Below are 22556 nucleotides of genomic sequence, written 5' to 3' on the forward strand. Positions count from 1 at the left end.
TAACCATTACAGGGGATCTGGGAGAAAGTACAGTTAGGACTCCTTAGTTTGGGCCACTGGGTCCTTTTATCTCTCTGCCAGCTCTTTTTTTTTCCAGATTGAAAATAGATTCTTCTCTCATACAAAGCTTCCAGACCACTCTTTCCCCTTCCTCCACTCCTCTAGTTCCCCCCACCTCTCCTAAGAGATGACAGCCAACCAGGACAAAACAAGATACAGTAAGACGAGGCAAAAGCCCTCATATAGAGGCTGGACAAGGCAACCCAATAGAAGGAAAACAGTCCCAAGAGCAGGCAAAAGAGTCAGAGACACACCCGCTCCCACCGTTAGGAGTCCAACAAAATCACAAAGCTAACAGTCATAGTATACGCGGAAGATCTGGTGGAGACTCATGGAGGCCTGGTGCTTGCTGTGAGTCTCTGTGAGTCCTGCTTGGTTGATTCCGTGGGTCATGTTCTCCCGGTGTCCTCCATCCCCCTCCTACAATCTTTTCTCCCCCTTTTCTGCAGGGTTCACTCATCCCCGAGGGTAGAGACCCAACGGAGACCTCCAATTTAGAGTCTGCGTAATGTTTGACTGTGGGTCTCTGCATCGGCTCCTATCTGCTACTGGAGGAAGCTCTCTGATGATAACTGGACGAGAATTCCATCTGTTTTTTTTTTTTTTTTCGAGACAGGGTTTCTCCGTGGCTTTGGAGCCTGTCCTGAAACTATCTCGTGTAGACCAGGCTGGCCTTGAATTCACTGAGATCTGCCTGCCTCTGCCTCCCTGAGTGCTGGGATTAAAGGCGTGCGCCACCACCACCCGGCTTCCATCTGTTTTTAAAGGATATTCGATAGCAGTTATGAATCCCCTGGTTGGAAGGCATTTCCACTTCCGGGTATGAGGTGGCGGTGTTAATGTGTGTGAGGCATGTGGGCCAAAGTTTCCACTAGGGAGGAACACGGCTCCCAAAGGGGACCTTTTCAATGAGTGCCTGTCTCTGCAGAGAGGACCCCTTTAGAAAATTCAGCAGTGGAAGAGTGTTGGAGGTGCCTGTAGCATTTGCTGTGACATTAACTCAGTTTTCTTCTCTGGTTCTGGTCTAAACAGTGAGTACTTCAGCTAGACACCAGCTACAGAGTAGTTGAGATGTCTAAGGAGGTATGAGTTCCTAGTCATACCCAAAAGCCTTCTTATTATACCCAAGAGACACCTACATTGCTGAGTTCGCCATAGGATACACTCAGAAAATGGAACCAGCTTGCTAGTTACTACTTTCAAGTGTTTATCAAATTATTCTTTATCAGTAAAAACTTGGCAGTCAGATATCAGGGTAAGAACCTGAATAATCAGAGAAGCGACAAGTAATCTCCTATCTCATTTGTTTCTCCATCCAGGAAGGTGCAACCCTCTCTAAGCTCCAAAACCCCTATGGTTAATTTTGGTCAGCTAGTAGCTAGCTCTGCCCTCTGATTCAAAGCAAACTTTATTGTGAGAATGTGATCGAAATATCACACAACACTACCTTGCATGCTAATTTGTTTATTTCCATAAAAACCTCTCTCTCTCTCTCTCTCTCTCTCTCTCTCTCTCTCTCTCTCTCTCTCTCTCTCTCTCTCTGTGTGTGTGTGTGTGTGTGTGTGTGTGTGTGTGTGCATGCTGGTGTGGAGGTTAGGAGGCCTCATTGTACAGTCTGTTCTCTCCTTCTGGGGGTTGCACTCTGGTCATCAGGCTTGGCCACGAGCATCTTCACCTGCTGAGGCATCCTGCCCAGCCCTTGTGTACTAATTTCAAAAAGAAATGTGAGAGATGGGAGGAGCCATCTTGGCCATCTTGATTGTACCTCCAGATTCCTGTCATGGCTGTGGAGACCCAGTCAAGACTTCTGCTTTTCGGCCACAAAGGGGATGAATGGCTCTGTAGAAGGCACCGGGTTGGCCTGAGTTACAGTAATGTGAGGGGGGTCGGAGAGAGAAATAGAATGGACTGGATTGCAGGCTGGTCCTGACATAGGCTACGCTGAGAATCCAGACAGTGACTGCCCTGGAAATTTCACTATCCTCTGTAACCATGTCTTCTTAATCTGCAAGCTCTACTTAATATGAATTGAAAATATTTTAGAAATCACTGCACCTGTAATTCCCCTCTTGCAATTATATTCTTCAAACTGGATAGAATAGCATTTACTTACACAACATTTACATTGTAAGTCATCAGGAAATGATTTAAAGTGTATGAGAAGATGTAAATAGGTTATATGCAATGCGTCTGGTGTGTGTGTGTGTGTGTGTGTACACACATCTGTGTGAGTGGATTCAGGTGCACACAGCCACAGTATGCATGTGGAAGTCAGAGGACAATCTTTGGAGTTTGCCAGAAACCATGGAGCTGGCTTGGCCTAGCTGCCTTGAGAGGCATGTCTCATAGGTTTTTCAGGTGAAGAGTCCATGGCTCCTGAGGCATATTGTATCTTCCTGTTCCTGAGAGACCAATGCTCTCCTTCAGGCAGTGAAGCGTTCAGGCCCCTTTGTGTTTGTATGTTCCCTTGGTTGTCAAAGAAGCATGAAGGCTTGACAGGGCAATTGGCCTTATACATTAATCTTGTGTACTCTGTATAGCTTGCAAACTTCATTGTATCCTGGCAACTACACCTGTGTTGATCTTGGCCCACAAGCTTCAGGAGACTCTTTTTGTCTTCATCTCCTACCTCCCCATTGCGGCACTGGGAATACAGATGTATGTGGTGCCTTGTCTGGCTTTGACATGAGTTCTGGGGATCCAAACTCAGGTTGTCAGACTCGTGCGGCAAATGCTTTACCTACTGAGTCCCCTCCCCAACACATTTTACTTAATTCTTAAAATTTTTGTGGTACTAGGGATTGAACCCAAGACCTTGGGTATGCGATGCAAATGTTTGACCACTGAACTGCATTACCAGTGCTCCTCCCTTCCCCCAGTAATGAGGGCATTAAGTGCTCACTAGACATTTGTTCTATGCAGTAAGAAGAGAGGAGAGCTGGAGAGACGGCTGCAATGTCAAGAGCACTGGCTGTTCTTCCAGAGGACCTGAGTTCAGTTCCTGGCACCCACACCTGGCAGCTCACAACTGCCTGTAACTCCAGATCTAGGGGATCTGATACCATCTTATAGCTTTCACAGGCACTCAATCACAGATGCTACACACACACACACACACACACACACACACACACACGCACGCACACACACACACACGCACACACACACAAATAAAAATAATAAAAAGTATTTATTGAGGGGCTAGAGAGATGTCTCAGAGGTTAAGAACGCTGGCTGCTCTTCCAGAGGTCCTGAGTTCAATACTCAGCAATCACATGGTGGCTCACAACCATCTGTAATGAGATCTGGTGCCCCCTTCTGACCTGCATGCATACACGCAGGCAGAACACTGTCTATGTAATAAATAAATACATCTTAAAAATATTTATCAAAAGAAGAAAGGAGAGGGCCAGGTAGAGGTGGGAAGAAGAGATAGAAATAAGGTTTATTTATTTCTTAATTTATATTTATTTATTTATTTATTTATTTATTTATTTTTGGTTTTTCGAGACAGGGTTTCTCTGTAGCTTTGGAGCCTGTCCTGGAACTAGCTCTTGTAGACCAGGCTGGCCTCGAACTCACAGAGATCCGCCTGCCTCTGCCTCCCGAGTGCTGGGATTAAAGGCGTGCGCCACCGCCGCCCGGCATTTTTTTTAGTGCAGCAAAACAAGCTATTGCACTTGTTCTCTCATGTGCAGAATCTCTCTCTCTCTCTCTCTCTCTCTCTCTCTCTCTCTCTGTGCTTTCTCGAATGTGTATCTGTGATATGAGAGTAGAAGGACTATATGAGGGAGGAAGGGGAGCAACAGGAAGTGGGGAGGAGGGACAAGGGAGAGTGGTGGGGCTGTATGAGCAAAGCACAGTGATATATTCACATATGAAAATGCCACGATGAGACACAGTTCTTTGCTGTGTATCCCAGGGACCTGGAGGCGGGAGTTGATGCAGAAGCCGTGGAGGGGTGCTGTTTACTGGCTCTCCATGGCTTGTTCACTCTGCTTTGTTATAGAACCCAGGACAGCCAGCCTAGGGGTAGCCCCATCCACAGTACCTCCCACATCAATCACTGTTGGGGTAGCTGGCCCAATCCCTGCGTTCAGGGGCGTGGCTGCCCCAGCGGAGTAGCATTCCCCTTAAATAGGATGGGGGCGCCGGAAGGACCCCCGTTTTACTCTCCCCCGTGTACCTTCTGCTCCGCTGGACCCTTGGTTCTGTAAGTTCCCTTATCTCCCCTTGTATTAAAAACAGATTAATTATAAAAGGACTACTGTGGTTATTTTCCTAAACCCTATAACCGCTGGTACCTTTGCCGGTACATCTGGCGCCCAACGTAGGGCTAAATCCACTTAAAAACCTTACGTGGGACAGAACGTGGACCGCTCCGCACCGCGGGACCAGACAAAACCGTGGCTCGCTCTGGCCCCGAGGCGCGAGGTCGTCCAGCAGCCGGTCGTTGGGAGTCCTGCGAGCGCGCGTTCCCCCTCCCTCCCTGACGAAACCGCGGCTTGCTCCGGCCCGCCAAGCCACCTGAAACCACCCGTACCCCAAAGTCTGCTGCAGTCGGCAGATTCCTGCTCCTGCTCGGGCGCCCCGCCGCACTCCCCCTCCCCCCACCTCAGGGCGCCGGGTCACCCGCCAAATCGTTTGTGAAGTTCTTGCAGGGAACCGAAGCTGATATTAAGCTAGCGGATCGCTACCCGCTTGCCCACCAGCTGTCTGTGCAGCTTTTGCCGAGGTTCACCATTGATTTTAAACTACCGGAACATTGCCACCGCTTCCCAGCTACTGTGCTCTGCGTGGGATGCCATCTTTGGTTTCCCAAAACACGTGAAACTCGGGGCACTGCGCCATCTAGAGGCAGACAACGGTAATTACAGGTAATTTTTCATTTGATTAAAAAATCAAGCGTTTAGATTGACAATGTCTGATAATATCACTATTAAAGGATTCTATAATTTGTTTAATTACATGATGACTGAATTTTTGAGCGATACAGATGTGGTTTCCTTTGGCTGGATATTTACAGGGCTTGGTATCTTCTTTATTTTTGTTTGTTTCATTACAATGTGGTTGGAAAATAAAAAGGAGATAGAGTCCTTACAGGCAGGAGCTAAAAAACTAAACAAGGACATAACTGGTTTGGAAAACACTAATAAACAACTTGAAAAGACGGTTGCAGCTCTCGAGGAAAGGAATAATAGACTTTCCTCTGAGATGGCCACTAATAAACAACTTGAAAAGACGGTTGCAGCTCTCGAGGAAAGGAATAATAGACTTTCCTCTGAGATGGCTTTGTTACTTGAGAAATTTGGAACTTTCCAGGAGAAGTTTGAATTTCATGAGGAAAGGAATAACAGATCTCTCTCTGAGATGGCTTTATCACTTGAGAGGAAAATGCAAGGTATGGAGTCAGGAACAGCGAATCTGAATCATAAGTTACAATCCCTGTCGGTAGAAACTGAAACATTATCTGAGAAGATTCGAACCGTTGAATGTATTAACAAGACTTTATCAAAGAACTATGAAAGATTGCTGGACAGAATTTCAATACAAGATGGCACCATTCATGCCATGAAAATTCTGTCCAAGGATGAGACGTTATCGGTGTTGGACAAACTTCATACCCTTGAATCCTCTATGAAAGCCTTGGAACATAATACTGGGCAAGAGATTGAGGCATTGCAGAAGGCAATGGTAAATAGATTTGAAAAGATCGAGGAAATTATGGACTCTCATGAACAGGAGCAAATAGTACAAAAGAAAGTCCCAACCCCATTGATAAATAGAACTCTCCGGGATAGCTTCAATAGAACTCTACCTATTTTCCCAGTGATAACTACAGAAAAGGTGACTGGTTCTAAAAACCCTAAGATCACCAAGGAATATACATGGGAACCTATTCGTATGAATGATCTGAAAGAAATTAAACAAGCTGTTATGAATTTTGGGATGCATAGCTCCTTTGTTAAGGAGATGCTAAAGTCTTGGTCCCTTACAATTAACCCAACCCCTAGGGATTGGTTGGACCTGGTCTCAGCTGTTTTAGAGAACGGACATCAGTTGAGCTGGAAGTGCATGTTTAGACAAGAGGCTAGGCTTTTAGAACAGCAGGAAAGATCAAAGGGAGTTGACATCACCCTAGATCAAATTATGGGTGAAGGACTTTATTCTGATCCTCTAGAACAAGCTAATTATGATGAACACACTCTATCCATATGTACTACCGCAGCCTTGAAGGCTTGGGACAGGGTTCAAGACCCAAGACAGAGAACGGAATCATATATCAGAGTTAAACAAGATCCGAGAGAACCATTTGTGGACTTTTTACATAGACTAACTAAAGCTGTACAAATAGGGATATCTGACCCAGAAGCAAGGCAGGTAATAATTGAGTCCTTGGCTTATGAGAATGCCAATGTAGAGTGCAAAAGGGTTTTGATGCTTCTAAAGATCAGATCAGCACCCCTAGAGGAATGGGTCTTACATACAATGAGTATTGAATCGAATGAGCTTCACGCCCATCACGCCGATAAGTGGGTAGAAGATGCCATTGCCAACGGTAGGAGAAGATATCAAAATACCAAATGTTTTAATTGTGGCAGAATGGGACATATGAAACGGAATTGCAGACAAAGGACTTACAGAAATAATAATAATAATAATGCCTTTTCCAGGAACAACAGGAATAGAAGGCCTCAGCCTTCAGGGTTATGTAGGAGATGTGGGAAAGGTAGACACTGGGACAGCGAATGCAAATCATCAAGAGATAGGCAAGGAAATCCACTGCAGGTGGGAAACGCCATGGGGGGCCTCTCGCAGGCCCCCATGGCGAATGTGGTCCAGTCATTTCCCGTTACAACGGAGAACATGCCTTGTCAGGACAATTAGAAATCCCCATGTCTGCTGTTGGAAGCAAAAATAGACCAAAAGATGAATTACGTGTATTTTGGCAAACTTCTATAAGTGATCAAAGACCAAAGTTAAGAGTGTGTGTAAATGGCATTTTCATTACTGGCCTGCTGGACACAGGAGCAGATGTTAGTATCATTACTCCAGAATCTTGGCATCCATATTGGCCACTACAGGATGTAAATGTTCGACTTTTTGGGAATTGGGACCCTATCTCGAGTAAGGCAAAGCACGAGATGGGTCGAATGCATCGGTCCTGAGGGACAGATAGGAAGATTAAGGCCATATGTAGCTAATATTGCAGTAAATTTATGGGGTCGTGACCTATTGCAGCAATGGAATACTCAAATTAACATTCCTGCTGCCTCTAGAGCATATATTTCTGAGGAAAACATCAAAAGGTATTACAGATGGCGAAAACCAGCCATTTGGGCTGTACAAGAACACAAACCAATGGATGCCCCTCCAGAATCACCAACGGCCCTACCTCTAAAATCGTTGACTGAGAAACCGATATGGACAAAACAATGGCCTTTATCTGAGGAAAAGTTGCAAGCTTTAGAACAGCTAGTACAAGAGCAATTGGATGCTCAACATATAGAAGAATCTACCAGCCCTTGGAATTCTCCTGTATTTGTGGTTAAGAAAAAATCTGGTAAATGGAGAATGGTGACGGATCTCAGAGCTATAAACAGGATTATTCAACCTATGGGCTCTCTGCAATCTGGACTTCCCTTGCCTTCTTTATTACCAAAAGGATGGCCTCTCATAATTATTGATTTGAAGGACTGTTTCTTCACAATACCTTTACAAGAAAAGGATAGAGAAAAGTTTGCCTTCACAGTGCCTACTTATAATAACTCTCAACCTACCAAGAGATACCAGTGGACCGTCCTCTCACAGGGCATGTTGAACTCTCCTACCCTGTGCCAATACTTTGTGAATCAACCATTACAAATAATACGCAAGATGTTTCCCAAATCCGTTGTTTATCATTATATGGATGACATCTTATTGTCTGATTCAAACATGGATACCTTAGAGAGACTGTTTGAAGAGGTAAAAACAGTTCTACCTAAATGGGGATTACAGATTGCTCCCGAAAAAATTCAGAGAGGAGATTCTGTTGATTATCTAGGTTATAGAATAGGTTTGCAAAAAATTAAGACACAAAAGGCACAAATTAGAAGAGATCAACTGCAAACTCTTAATGACTTTCAAAGGTTGTTGGGAGACATTTCCAGCCTTCGACCGGCTGTTGGGATAACACCTGATATAATAATTCACTTAAACAAAACCTTAGATGGGGAAAAAGACCTAAACAGTCCCAGAGAATTAACAGCTGAAGCAGAAAAAGAACTGACAATGGTTGAAGAAAGATTGAAAGAAGCACATGTGGATAGGGTGAATCCAGAACTCAGTTGTATTCTCGTTATATTGCCTTCAAAAATTTCTCCTACAGGAATTCTAATGCAAAGAGATGATATTATTTTAGAGTGAATCTTTCTACCTCATAAGCCAAGTAAGAAATTAAAAACCTATGTGGAAAAGGTTTCTGAACTAATCATAAAAGGCAAATTGAGACTTCGTCAACTAGCAGGCATAGACCCAGCAGAAATCATAGTGCCTTTCACCGCTGATGAGATACGAAAATTGTGGGAAGATAATGAACCATGGCAAAGAGCTTGTGCTAACTTTTTAGGAGAAATTAATAACAACTGTCCAAAAAGCAAAAGGCTTAACTTTATAAAGAGAACTTCTTGGATTCTTCCTCGAATTGTCCGTGATGCTCCAATAACTGGAGCCCGCACGTTTTATACTGATGCTAATAAATCAGGGAAGGCAGGCTACAAATCAGAAGACTTGAGTAAGGTGGAACAAAGTCCTTATGATTCTGTCCAAAAGGCAGAGTTATTTGCCATTCTTATGGTGCTAAGGGATTTTAAGGAACCTCTTAACATTATTACTGACTCACAATATGCAGAAAGAGTTATCTTACATATTGAAACTGCCGAATTCATACCTGATGATACTGAACTAACCTCATTGTTTATCCAGGTACAAGAAATGATCAGGAACAGACTTTGCCCTATGTATATAACACACATCCGATCCCATACGGGTCTGCCAGGTCCTTTAGCACGTGGCAATGCAGATATTGATCAGCTATTGATTGGTAGTGTGCTGCAGGCTTCTGAATTTCATGAAAAGCATCATGTCAATAGCAAAGGCTTGAAGAAAGAGTTTTCTATTACATGGCAACAAGTTAAGGAGATTGTAAAGAAATGCCCTACTTGCTCTTTCTATAACCAAGCACCACTGCCTGCAGGGACTAATCCAAAGGGCACCAAAAGGAATGAAATCTGGCAGATGGATGTGTTCCATTTTGCAGAATTTGGAAAATTAAAATATGTACACCATACCATTGACACTTATTCAGGATTCCAATGGGTAACTGCTTTAAGCTCAGAAAAGGCCGATTCAGTAATCACTCACTTATTAGAAGTCATGGCCATCATGGGTATACCTGCACAAATAAAGATGGATAATGGTCCAGCTTATGTCTCTAGAAAAATGAAACGGTTTTTTGCCTATTACAATATTAAGCATGTTACAGGCATACCCTACAATCCTATAGGTCAAGTAGTCATTGAAAGATCAAATAGGACGATAAAGGATATGTTGAACAAGCAAAAGGGGGTGGAGAATACCCCCAGAAATAGATTACATAATGCTTTACTAACTTTGAATTTTCTCAACGCTAATGAAAAGGGGACAACGGCTGCAGAGAGACATTGGATAATGGAAAAGTCTGTTGAATTAAATCAACCAGTTTATTTCAAGGATGTGCTAACCTCACAATGGAAGCCAGGGGATGTGCTGCGTTGGGGAAGGGGTTTTGCTCTTGTCTCCACAGGAGAAGAAAAATCGTGGATACCATCAAAGTTAATAAAAGTTCGGTTTGAAGAGGAGAAGCTCCTTGGAAAAGAAAAATAACAATTCGTGCACAAGGATGGTGAACATACTGATGGTAAGAGACCTATAGTTCGGGGGCAGGGTTCTTTTCTTATCCCCACAGGAAGACGCTCACCTTCAAAGGACCTGAGGGACCCTGGATACCTTGAATATTGATGAATTGGAACCAATTGCAACCCAACAAGGATCAGCATTAACATTGGGTAAGCTCGGTGAGTATAAAAAACAATTTTTGTATGTGTGCCAATATACATTTCTTCATAGATATTTAGAGCTGGTTTCTTGGAGTTGGACTCTGGCCCAGTCCCTCTCCAATTCCAAGCTTGTTTATAAGAGATTTCTCAGAGTTTCTGTCTCAGGTTAGGAGTCAAATTATGAGACAGAATATTAATAACAATAATGTTGATAATGGTACCAATATATTTGCCTTCTTTGCCTTCATATCTGTGGTTGTCTTTAATGCACCTTTCATTGAAGATATGCACGTATACGTCTGTATGTGTCCTTGTAGATAATGCTTATCTCTCTCGCAACAAACGACAAAATTTCTTCTTCAGTAATCTTTGCAGTTTCCAGGATGAAGACGGGGCCCCGCAACATCAACTCCAACTGGTTATTATGACGTCATGTTTTTGTAGCGCTAATATTTGGCCTGTTTTTTGGTACCAATTGCACAGAACACTTTTGAATGGTGCACATTTTTGACAACATTCTGGCCTCATTTTCTAAAAAAATAAAAAATAAAAAATAAAAATTCAGAGGCTGGACACATTTTTCCTAGATGAAATGTTACCCTGGGTATTCTACCATCATTTGCTTTCACAGGAACCCCTGGGAAGAAAAGTCACCCCTATGTCAGCTGGAAGCAATCTTGGATGACGACGCCCCCCCTCCCAACAAAGTTTACCCTCAGATTTAGGGACACTAATTGGTGGCTGGTATAGGGTGGTCGGGTTGTGGAAGGCTTTATATGGACTCAGGGGTATAAATTATGTGTATATCTATATGTATATCTATCTATCTATCTATCTATCTATATATATATATAAAAGGGGAGGGAGGGATTAACTGGTGATCTGAAGGAATAATTGATTTTTGTGAGTTATTGTTTTTTAAAAAAAACTATATGAGTGTTGATTCCTCTATATTGATATATTGAACATTGTATGAGAGTATGATACTACCTCTGTTTGAAACAATTGTTATATTGACATTGCTTACTATATTGCAATGTACATCTCTACCTCTGATATTATTTATGTAATGACATTGTTTACCATATTGCACTGTACATTTCTACCTCAGATATTATTTATGTAAGGACCCTGTTTACATTTGGAAATCATTGTCTTCATTTATTGCACAGTTGTCTATTCTATTAGTCATACAGTTACATAAGTGTTGAGAATCATATGTTGGTCATATTTATATTTAGGACAATCAGGTTTTTTAGACACATAGGGGTTGTATTTAGTATAGATAGCATAATCTTCAACCTCTTTGAAGAGCTGTAGAACATGGCCTTTAATCTAACCTAGAGTTTTGTATTTATGAGACACAATCACTCCTGGCAACAATGCTCTACTCCCGAGAGAACGTTGAGCACCAAAGACACTCCACTGGGAGTTTGTCTTCTACTTGGCAGAACTGGCCTTGGGGCAAAGAAAAGCCCATACCTCCATTACTGACTAAAGTACGAAATATCCATAAGTGGATAAAACAGAATTGTCTTATCTTGCCAAGACAGGATAGGATAGTTCTACTAAAGGTTCCTTGCCATTGTATAATGGTATGTCAGGTGTTTTCAGGCCTCAGCCAAAGTTGGTTGCCTCAACATTGCTATCAAGACTTCGTGTGGTTGCCCAGGTAGTCAATTGTCTCTGTCTTCTGTTGCACATTTTGGAAGTTTCTCGTTTGTGCTTCCTGGTTGCTTTGGTAATTTTACTCTCCTTCTCAGATCTTTGATGGGGTTGAAGATTAGATAATGGTAGCTACCTTCTAGATTATTTAGACTTCCCAAAGTAGAGTGATTAGAAAAATTTTTTCGTTATATACTCCTCACCTGATATTGTTTACTTCTTGTAATTTTATATGATCTGTTCCCATTGTATATAGTTGTATTTGGTTTCTGAATCTGTCTTATTTAGACAAAAGGGGGAGATGTTGGGGTAGCTGGCCCAATCCCTGCGTTCAGGGGCGTGGCTGCCCCAGCGGAGTAGCATTCCCCTTAAATAGGATCGGGGCGCCGGAAGGACCCCCGTTTTACTCTCCCCCGCGTACCTTCTGCTCCGCTGGACCCTTGGTTCTGTAAGTTCCCTTATCTCCCCTTGTATTAAAAACAGATTAATTATAAAAGGACTACCGTGGTTATTTTCCTAAACCCTATAACCGCTGGTACCTTTGCCGGTACAAATCACTAATTAGGAAAATGCTCTACAGATTTGCTTGTAGCCTGAATTTATGAAAGCATTTTCTCAGTTGAGGTTCCCATCTCTCAAATGACTCTAGCTTGCATCAAATTTACATAAAACTAGCTACCATACATGCACACAACACAGCGACAGACAGACAGACGGACACAGAGTTGTTCTTGGCCAATGTCTTCAGTGTGATTTTATGTTTATCACCTCCTCCACAGCCAGGGAGCTATTACCACAGGAAAGCTCCAGAGTCAAGGTTATACCAAGGATGTTAAGAATTACACATCCTTGTAATTGGCTCAGCTACCTCTTCCAGAAGGTCCAGATTTGATTCCCAGCACCCACCTAGCACCCACATGGCAGCTCACAACCATCCACAACTCCAGTTCCAGGGGGAGGACTGATGCCCTGTATGTATGTTTTGCACAGATATACATGCAAGCAAAGCAAACCCCCTACACACACACACACACACACACACACACACACACACGAATGAACCACCGAAGGAGGCTTTCCCAAGCTGGTGCACCCTCAAGTTGCACTTGAAGTTGGTTTCATCCACAGAAGAATTTGTTGCTGTAGCTTTTTCCCTTCGGAGATAAACAAGTCGGCCTTGAACTCTTAGTCCTCTTGCCTCCCTGAGCCTCCCAAGTCTACCAAGTCTAGGGACAACGGTTTTGCACCAGCGTGCCTGTATTGCTTGTGGTACTTGGCACAGAGGTGCTGGAGGTGACCATGAGAGGTCCCACATTTAGGTCTTGGGACTCTTTTGTCCTCTAGGTGTTCCAAATCTGTGCCTATGGCCCAACCCCGCTCACACATCGTGTCGCTTGGCAGACTTGTGAGACTGCCCCTTCTCAAACATCTCACACCCAGTTGGTTAGGAGCCATGTTTTGACTCCTAAGCCGTGTTAATACTTCATACCCCTCGGAAACCTGACTCCCTCCAGGAAGTTTGATATGGGCTTCTGAGTGGCCCTGTGTTGCTTTCTTCCTTTAAGACATTTGTCAAGAACTTAGTCTCCTGAGGTCCTGCCCCACTCCACCTGCCAACACCCCTCACCCCTCACATCACTCCTGTCAAAATGGCCAGGTGTCATAGTTCAATCTTTCTCAGTTCTGACTTGCTCATGCTGGCTCTGTCTCTCTGACTTTGTCTCTCTCCCTCACCCCCTCTCATGTCTCAGGTAGCCCAGGTGGGTCTCAAACGTGCCATTCAGCCAAGGATGATCTTCAGCCTGTCATTACAGACATGCCTTAGCACACCCAGTTTTATGTTATGCTGGCGTGAAATCCAGGGCTTTGTGCATATTAGATGAGCGCTCTAAGCCCAGGATGATCAATCCAGGCTCTTAAAGGTTTTTTCTTTTTTCTTTTCTTGAGAAAAGGCCTTACCGTGCATAGTCCAGGCTGACCTCAAACTTGCAGCAATCCTCCTTCTGCAACCTTCCAAGTCCTGGGATCATAGGTGAGTGCTAGCATGCCTGAATAGGAAGGAAATCCTTGTTGGACATGGAAGAAGAACACAGGCACAGGTGGGTGAGGTTTCATCAAAACATAAGCGAAGGTTCAGCTCTGCCTTTGAGCCTGCATGGCAGCGGGTGACTCAGTTGAGAAAATAGGCTCAAATGGACTTGGAGGGAGTCCAAGAAAGTCAAACCTGTTTCCTGATCTTTCTGGTGTGTTCTGGAGAGAATGTGCTTCTCAGGTGTGTGTCCTGAGGCTAGAATGGTGTGGGGGAAGACTGAAAGTGGAGGTTGGTGTCTCACAAGTAGAAAGGTTGCTAAGGAAACAGAGGTATGGAAGTTTGTTTGTGTAGATCACTTTTCTTTTCTTTCTTTCTTTCTTTCTTTCTTTCTTTCTTTCTTTCTTTCTTTCTTCCCTTCTTTCGTTTTTCAGGAAGGTCTTACTATGTAGTTATGGCTGTGCTGGAACTAACTGTGTAGACCAGTCTGGCCTCAAACTCATAGAGATCTGGTTGCCTTGAATGTGCAGAGTTTTTGAAAGCCACAGTTATCAGAGCCATGGCTATATCTGTGGCTATCAGATAAAATTGAGAGGTAGCACAAGGGAGACCATGGAGGGAGGAAGGAAGAGAAGGAGGGAGAGAGGGAGGGGGTGTATGTGCAGGTTACAGGAGCTGGTTTTTCTCCTTCTGCCATATAGGTCCCAGAGATTGAAGTCAGGGCGTAAGGCTTGGCAGCAAGCACCTTTACCTACTGAGCCGCCTTGATAGCCTTTATGATTGATTAGTTTTAATTGCCAATTTGACACAACCTAGAGTCTCAATGAAGGGACTACCCATATTAGACTGGTCTCTGAGCAAATCTGTTCATATTATCTTGATTATGTTAATTGAGGTGAGAAGGTCTCTATCCACTGTGGGTGGTACCATTCCCTAGGAAGGAGACCCTGGACTGTATAAATGCAGAGAGGGTACTGAACAGTTGTAGAAATGCACGCATTCATTTCTCTCTCTGCTCTTGACTGGGGAAGTGACTAGTTGCGTCAAGTTCCTGCCTTGGCTTCTCTACAGGAGAAAGAAATAGGTGGACGCCAGGGCCCAGTCACCCAGCCACCCAACCAGTCACAGAGTAAGAAGGGAAGAAAGACAGATAGAATAAAGAAAGGTTAAGAAGCCCAGAGGGAAAACATAGAAGAAGAGAAACATGTTAATTTAAGTTAGAAAAGCTGTCTAGAAATAAGCCAAACTAAGGCTGCACATTCATAAGTAAGAATAAGTCTTTTGTGTACTTTTTTTAGGAGCTGGGTGGCAGGCCCCAAAAGAGTATAAATAAATAAATGAATAAATGAATAAATAAATACACAGGACACATGAACGTCACCTCACACTTTTATAATCTCCGAGGTTAAAACATCTTCCTATATAGTGCTAGGCATGAGGGCCACTGTGAGGGTTTACAGGTTAATCAGTGAGGAGTTTTATAAGACCAGGTGATTTGACGTTGAGCGTAAACTCAGTGCTTGGTATTGAAGCCTTCTGTCCCCACACCTGTTCCTTGGATTCTTGTCGGCTATTGTACAGCTGCCCATGGAAGGCTTGTGGGTGACAATGACTTCTGAAGTTCAACTCTCTCTCACGTCACGCAGAGAGAGTGACTTACTGAGGCTGAGTTGCCACATTGCTTTTGGTTTTTGCTCTCTTTGTCCCATCCCACTGCACCGAGAGAGATTGGGACAGTCCACCGTGTTCCACGTGGCAGAAGTAGGGGTCTCTGTCCTGAGCAGGGACTTCCACCTCCACCCAGGATAGGTACATGCCATTTCCACTGGGAAAAACACCTCTTGATTCAGATGCTGGCATCTTGCCAGCCTGGTTCCAGTGTAGACTAATTCCTTGAGGGTAGAAGTCATAGGCCATGCATTTGAATATCCTGTTTCTTCCTGGCGTTGCACGGCTGGTGATGGTCACAGTGGGAGGATCTGTGGAGGGGTAACATATTCACATTGGGAGTTTAAGGTGGACTTTTTCCTTCCACGTGTTCATTCCTAACTGCCTGGATGACCATCCAATCTGACTCCTCCAAGAGACCTTTGTGAAGCTTGGCAAGGTCTGGGCCTTCTCCCAAGCTTTCCCTGTTGCCTTAGGTTATATGTCCACAGCTACCCTCTCACTACCTGCCTCATGCTATGGTGTATTGACTTCAGTTGGCAACAGACTGAGTCAGGGTTGGGGAGATGGCTCAGTGGGTAAAGAGCTTGCTGTGCAAACATGATGGTCTGCGTTTGAATCTCCAGAATACATGTAAAAGTTGGATGCAGTCATGCATGTCTCTATTCCCAGAGCTCATATATGGTGATGGGTAACAGAGACAGGGAAATACTTGGAATCTGGTGGCAGGCTAGCCTGGTGTCTCAAACGAGGTGGAAGGTGGGGACCAACATCTGAGGCTGGCTTCCTATCTCCACACATGCACCACCACACACATACACCCTCATATATACATCTATGCTTACACACATACACACGTTATACATATACACAGCTAACAATACATAGGGACAGGTTGGCCTTGAATTTGTGATATTCCTGCCCTGAGTGCTGGGATTACTGGAACCTACCACCATGCCCAGATTCTGAGTGTCTTGGGTGTGCTTTATAGTCCCTGCTGCCATCTCACCTCAGCTCCTCAATTCTGTCCACATCTCTGACCATTAAGCGTTTTCCTTTTCTAAATAGTCTTTCTAGCTATTTTCCAGTGGAAGTCTCAGCATGAGGCACTTGATTCTGCTCCTGCTTGTTTATCTTTTCTAATCAGGTGTTTTACACACCTACCTCCTTGCTACGAACAAGACAAGAGACATCACCATATTGAGGAACTACTACGGAGTTTGGAATCTGAAATACGGAACTTGAGTGCCAGCTGAAGCTGAATCCCAGTTCTTTCTTTCCCCATCCCTTCCACCCCTTTCAGAGACAGGATGTAGCTGTCTTGGTACTTGTCTTGTAGGCCAGCCCTGAACTCATGGCAATCCTCTAGCGTCAGCCTTCTGAGTGCTGGGATTACAACATGTGCTATTAAGTGAGGATTATTTATGGAACCTTGCCATTGAGCCAATTTTGTTTTTTTGTGTGTGTATGTTTAAGATTGAATCCAGACTCTTGTATATGCTAGGTGGGTGCTCTTACCATTGAGCCACACCCCAGCCCCTCACTGGGGGATTCTAGGCAGGGGCTCTACCACTGAACCAAACCCCAGCCCCTCACTGGTAGGTTCTAGTGCTCTAAAACCGAGCTATACCCTCTAGCTCTTCCCACTTGAAGTTTTGATGAACATTTCCTTTTGGCTTTTACCTCATGTCTTCAGAAGGCCTGAATCTTAGTAGATGAGAAAACTGGGGGATTAAGGGACTGATAGGGGTTGATGGGATACCCTGAGCCTGGGATCACCTTGATTTTCAGTTCAGTACTTGGAGCAGTTCATAAAAGCAGTGCATACCTTTTTGGTCCAGGTGAGATCTGCTGTAGTTCAGGTACCTCTTCAGCATTGCAGGACACTCCTCCTCCAGGTATGCCTTGGCTCGCTGTACATAGACCTTTTCTGCTTCCCACTTCTGCTTGGTGTTCGCAGCTGCCGGGTCCAAGGGGATCCAGGCTGGGATTTCTTTGTTGAATTCGATGAAATCCTGTCCGTCGTAGGCATACCTCCAGAATGCTCTACTGCTTCTGTTGTTCGACAGCTCACAACCGAACATTCCCTGGAAGGTGTGAGACCCTGAAGCCTCCCCAACCCCACAGGGAGTCAGTCAGACGGGTGCCAACTCCAGCTGAGCGACTTTCATTCCTGCGTGCTTGGGACATCTAAACACTCAGTTCTGTATCTTGTGCTGCTAGGTAGGCACACAGCAGAGGAACAAACTACATGACTGAGCATTTCAGGCCACTCGGAGCGTTATTGCATTCTTTATAGCTGGAGAATTTCATAAATTATGGACAGATTCCAAGTCTATTGCTTTCTAACAGGGTCAGATGCTCTGGGTACCAAGGATGGCCTTGAACTCCTGACCGTCCTGTCTTCATTTCACTAGTGATGGGTTTACAGGTGTGTGACACCGTTCCCAGTTTTATGTGGTACTTGGGACTGAGCCTCTTGTGTGCTAGGCAAGTGCTCCGATTTCAAGATTTTTTGCATCATCTCGTCTATGCATTAGTGGGTGGTGGATTCTTCAGGTTTAAACATAATCACACTGAACTGCATTTCCAACTTATACAAGAATTATCTGTGGTTTCTTAGAGATTATAGGAGTTTCTATTTGTCAGGTCTATTTTGCATTCAAATCATCACTCTGTATATAATTTGATCATTTCCCTATTTCCAGTGGTTAGTATCTGACTTATTGATTTGTTCATTTTGTAGCCCACGCTGATTTGGATCTCATTACGTAGCATGGGCTGCCACAGACTCATGGCAATCCCCCTGTCTTCACTTTCCAGATTCTGGGATTACTGGTCAACCACCATCCTTGGTGTTTACCCCAAACCTCTAAAACCTTTATCCCCTTGCCTATGAACAGTGACCTTAAACAGAATGACCTACCTAGCACAGGTCAGTCTGATTATAACAGTGAGTGTTTACCCAGTCCTGGGTGCTGTTGGCACAAGCTCTAGGCTCTAGCTGTCTGGGTTTCAATTCCAGCTCTTCCCCTGGTCTGCCCACTTGCCTTGTTAAATGAACTATGAAGTATAATTAAGCTTAAGTGAAACGCTTAAAAAAATCCTCAAAATGACAACTGTAACAATAATCTTTGAAGATATTATTTTGATCATTAAATGTGTTCGTGCCTGAGCCTGGCACAGAGTAAGTGGTCAGTAAGTTCAAATTACTGTTAATTTCTTTCTTATTAATTAGATAATTGTGGGGTGTGTGTGTGTGGTGTAAGTGCATGGGTGTGTGTGTGCAGGTATGTGTACCCCTGCATGTACACTCAGAGCCCACAGGATGCTGGGATGCTCCTCTATTGCTCTCCATGAGGATAGTGTTGAATCTGATACCTTCTCAAGTGGGTGGGAGCATGGGGTTGAAAGGTCAGTGGTCCCTGGGTAAGAAGTGACTCTGATACCACTTCCTTTAAGGACTGAGGTCTGGAGCAAGGATAGAAAAAGCCATGGAGAAGGAAGAGGTAGATGTGAGTGGAGAGGGTGGGGTTGCAGATGAACCTGTGTTTCCTTCTCCCCTCCCCCGTGAGTGTGTTTGTGTGTGTGTGACTAGTTCTATCCGTTGGAATCCTTTCCACTCATATTCTCGGGCTATGGGGCTCCCTCAGGGTAAGCACGCCGTCTCAGTGGTCTGTAATAGCTCACTGACCTGCGCTGTCCTCGTAATAGTCCATGATGTCTTTCAGGGTCACGAGGAAGATCTCCTCTCTGGCCCTCTGAAGCTGGCTCTCCTTCTCCCAGTCCTCCATTCCTTCTACCTGGCTCCAGGGCCCCACGGGCTCCGCCTTCCTGCTGTTGCTATTGTAGCTGAAGAAAGCCTGGTCATTGAGAAATGCAGTGGCTTGAAACCTGGGGAAGCCTTTGCTGGGCCTGGACAAGCCAGTGTAGAGGAAAACCAGAGAGTAAGGCCCTGCGGGAGAGGAGAAAATTCTCAGGGGCGGAGTTTATGCACAGGAGGCCCACTGCAGGGCTGCAGAGACCCAGGAAGGAGGACTTGGCATTGGAGCTTCTTCATGCACGCTCTTCCTGCCACCTCACACGCTGGGAGGCTCACTCATGAAGGGTCTCTGCTTGTGCTGGGGATGATGTTATGTCAGACGTTGTTCTGTGCCATTTCTACATTGTATCCTCTAATTTGCATATAAGGTTATTTGTGTGTGTGTGTGTGTGTATTGTTTTGATGTATGTATGTGTTCTTGTGGGTGTGAGCACATGTACATGATGCAGAGGTCAGAGGTCAAGTTGAGATGTCTTCCTTCATCACTCTTCATCTTTTTGAAAAAATTGTATTTGTGTGTGTGTGTGTGTGTGTGTGTGTGTGAGACTTGTGCACGCACATGCGTGCATATGCCACTGTATGTGTAACAGTCAGAGGACAGCTTGTAGGGGTTGGTTCTCTTAACCATGTGGGTCCCAGTGATCAAAGTTAGTTATCAGCCTTGGTGCTAAATACTACTTCTGCTAAGCCATCTCTCCGGTCTGTCACCTTATTTTTTCAAGATAAGGTCTCTCACTGGACCTGGAGTTCATCAGTCCAGGCAGCAGGTTGGCCTATAAATGAACTCTAGGGATCTGCCTCTCTATCTGGCAGTCTGTCTGTCTGTCTCTATCTATCTATCTATCTATCTATCTATCTATCTATCTATCTATCTATCTATCTATCTATCTATCTAAATATCTATCTATCATCTATCCATCCATCTATCAACTATCTACTATCTCTCTTTCTATCTGCCATATATTCACCCATCTACCCATCACCTGTCTATATCTTCCTGTCTATCTCTTCATACAACCATCATCTGTCTACCCATTCCTGTTTATATTTTTCCATCCATCCATCCACCATCCATCCATCCATCCATCCATCCATCCATCCATCCATCCATCCGTGTATCTATCCCATTAGTTCTGTTTCTATAGAGGTCCCATACTAATTCATATTTTTGGTATAGAATATACTTAACATTAAAACTATTTATTTTAAAAATTTTATAAACCGCACATGTGTGAAGTGCCCAAAGAGGCCAGAACAGGGTGTCAGACCCCAGGGACTAGTGTTACAGGATGTTATAAACTGCCACATGAGCTTTGGGAACTAAGAGCAACAAGTACCCTTAAGCATTGAGCCTTCTCTCCATCCCCTTTAGAATATACTTAACATTCTAAACTCAGTACCTTACTATAAAGCAGACGTGAGTAACTATGTAACATCCTGGGAATGTACCAAATTTTTAAACTGGCATAGTTTAGAAATTGTCGCCCAAAATCTTGTGTGCAGAGGACAGAACAGCCCTCATTCCCTGTGCTGGAACTGTCGACTGATTCTCTGCTGTCTCGTCTCACTGCGGAGGAAGGCCCTGGCTTCCTCGTAGAATCCTCCAGCACGCCTCTGTATGTTTTCCTGGGATTCCTTTCATTTTCCCCCAGACAGACAAGTGTGTCCAGCCCGTGGAAGAGGGGAAGGAGAGAATAAAGGAAACTCTGTTGTGGTTCTTACTCAGTTTCACTGTCTGACTCCAGGCAGGTCACTTTACCTCTCTGGGTATGGTTTTTTTTTCCCATCCGAATAATAAAAAAAAGTCTTTTGTGTGTCTGTGTGAGGGTGCATGTTCATGGGAATGTCATAGTGTCCATGAGGGTCAGTGGACAAGCTTGGATGTCAGTCCTGCCTTCCATCTTGTCTGTTGCCGTGTTAGCTGGCCCCTGAGCTCCTGAGGATTCTTCTGCTCTGCCTTCCGGTTTGGCTTAGGAGAGCTGGGATTATAGACAAATGTGACCACATCTGGATTTCTATAGGTCCTAGGGATCTGAACCCAAGTCCTCAAGGTCATGAAGATCAGCAAGTATTTTATCCACTGAGCCACCTCTCCAGCCCTGATTGGATCTTAGATTCAGATTCTCAATTCTTCTAAAAAAAATCTATAGTGCAGACTTGCCTTGCATGTTTGATCCTCCTGCCCCCAGCTCCCATGTGCTGGGATCACAGGAATGAGATACATGGTTTTTGTGGTGCTGGGGTCATGAACCTAAGGCTTCATGCATGCCCAGCAGGCACCCTATCAACTGAGCTACGTTGCCAGCCCTCAGTCAGATTCATGTTCTTTTTTATTCTTATTATTTTCTTTTTTAAAACAACTTTTTAAAATTTTACATACCAATCCCAGTTCCCCTGCCCCCCTCTTTCCCCTTCCCCTACCTCTCCCCATCCCCAATCCACCCCTCAGAGAGGATGAGGCCTCCTGTTGGGAGTCAACAAGTCTGTCATTGTCACGTTGAGGCAGGACCGAGGCCCACCCCTGTGAGATTCATGTTCTTTAAGGTCTTATTTAACACAAGTTCAGTGACTTCCCGGATGCTTCTACAAGAGTGAGCTAGGCGAATTGGCAACTTTACAAACCCATTACCACTGTACATACGGGAGTCCCCGAGACACGAGGGAATCCTTCTTATGGCCCAGCATTCTGTCCTCTGCCTTCCCTTGGCTTCTCTCCCTTTGTTTTGCCACTCACCAGTCTCCTGAAGGACTGCAGGACCCAGAAGGAGAGGCAGGGACAGCAGGACAGGCACCATTGCTACTTTAGTGCCTGGGAGGACTGTCTGCCCAGGAAACAGGACTCTCTTCCTTGAGTCTGGCGTTCTGCCCAGGGGAGGTGATTCCCCAGCCAATGGGAGAGCCATGAGAGGAATTCCTGTTAGAAACATCCACAAGCCGGCCAGGCAGAGGTGTGGTCAGGACTGAGACCCTGTGAGTTCCTCAGGTGACAGAACAGCAGTGGGGGAGTGGGCTGGACAAGTAGGTGGTAGATGTTGAAAAGTGTGTTACTCTTTTTTTTTTTTGAATATAACAGAGGGTTATTTATTTAGGGCTAGACACACAGACCACAATGCTCTGCTCGAACAGGGAACAGCAACCAAATACCGCCGAAAGTGTGTTACTCTTCCAGTATGCAGTGAGATCCCTAGGCTGGTGTCAGTGGGGGTAGGGGGGATTTGGGTGTTGTAAGACC

At 44.5% G+C, this 22556-nt stretch overlaps 1 protein-coding gene across 1 annotated transcript; it reads right to left on the reverse strand.

Annotated features, from left to right (window-relative positions):
• Nucleotides 1-15210: 15210 nt before the first annotated feature.
• Azgp1 (alpha-2-glycoprotein 1, zinc-binding) lies at nucleotides 15211-22214 on the reverse strand. Its single transcript, XM_038344578.1, has 4 exons — nucleotides 22059-22214; nucleotides 19196-19456; nucleotides 17330-17605; nucleotides 15211-15812 (listed from the first exon to the last, which is right to left on the reverse strand). Exons 1-4 carry the CDS (start codon nucleotides 22117-22119, stop codon nucleotides 15490-15492), a joined length of 921 nt encoding a protein of 306 aa, XP_038200506.1. The 5' UTR covers nucleotides 22120-22214; the 3' UTR covers nucleotides 15211-15489.
• Nucleotides 22215-22556: the final 342 nt, after the last annotated feature.

Source organism: Arvicola amphibius, chromosome 10, assembly GCF_903992535.2.
Source record: "Arvicola amphibius chromosome 10, mArvAmp1.2, whole genome shotgun sequence".
NCBI classification, from domain to species: Eukaryota; Metazoa; Chordata; class Mammalia; order Rodentia; family Cricetidae; genus Arvicola; species Arvicola amphibius.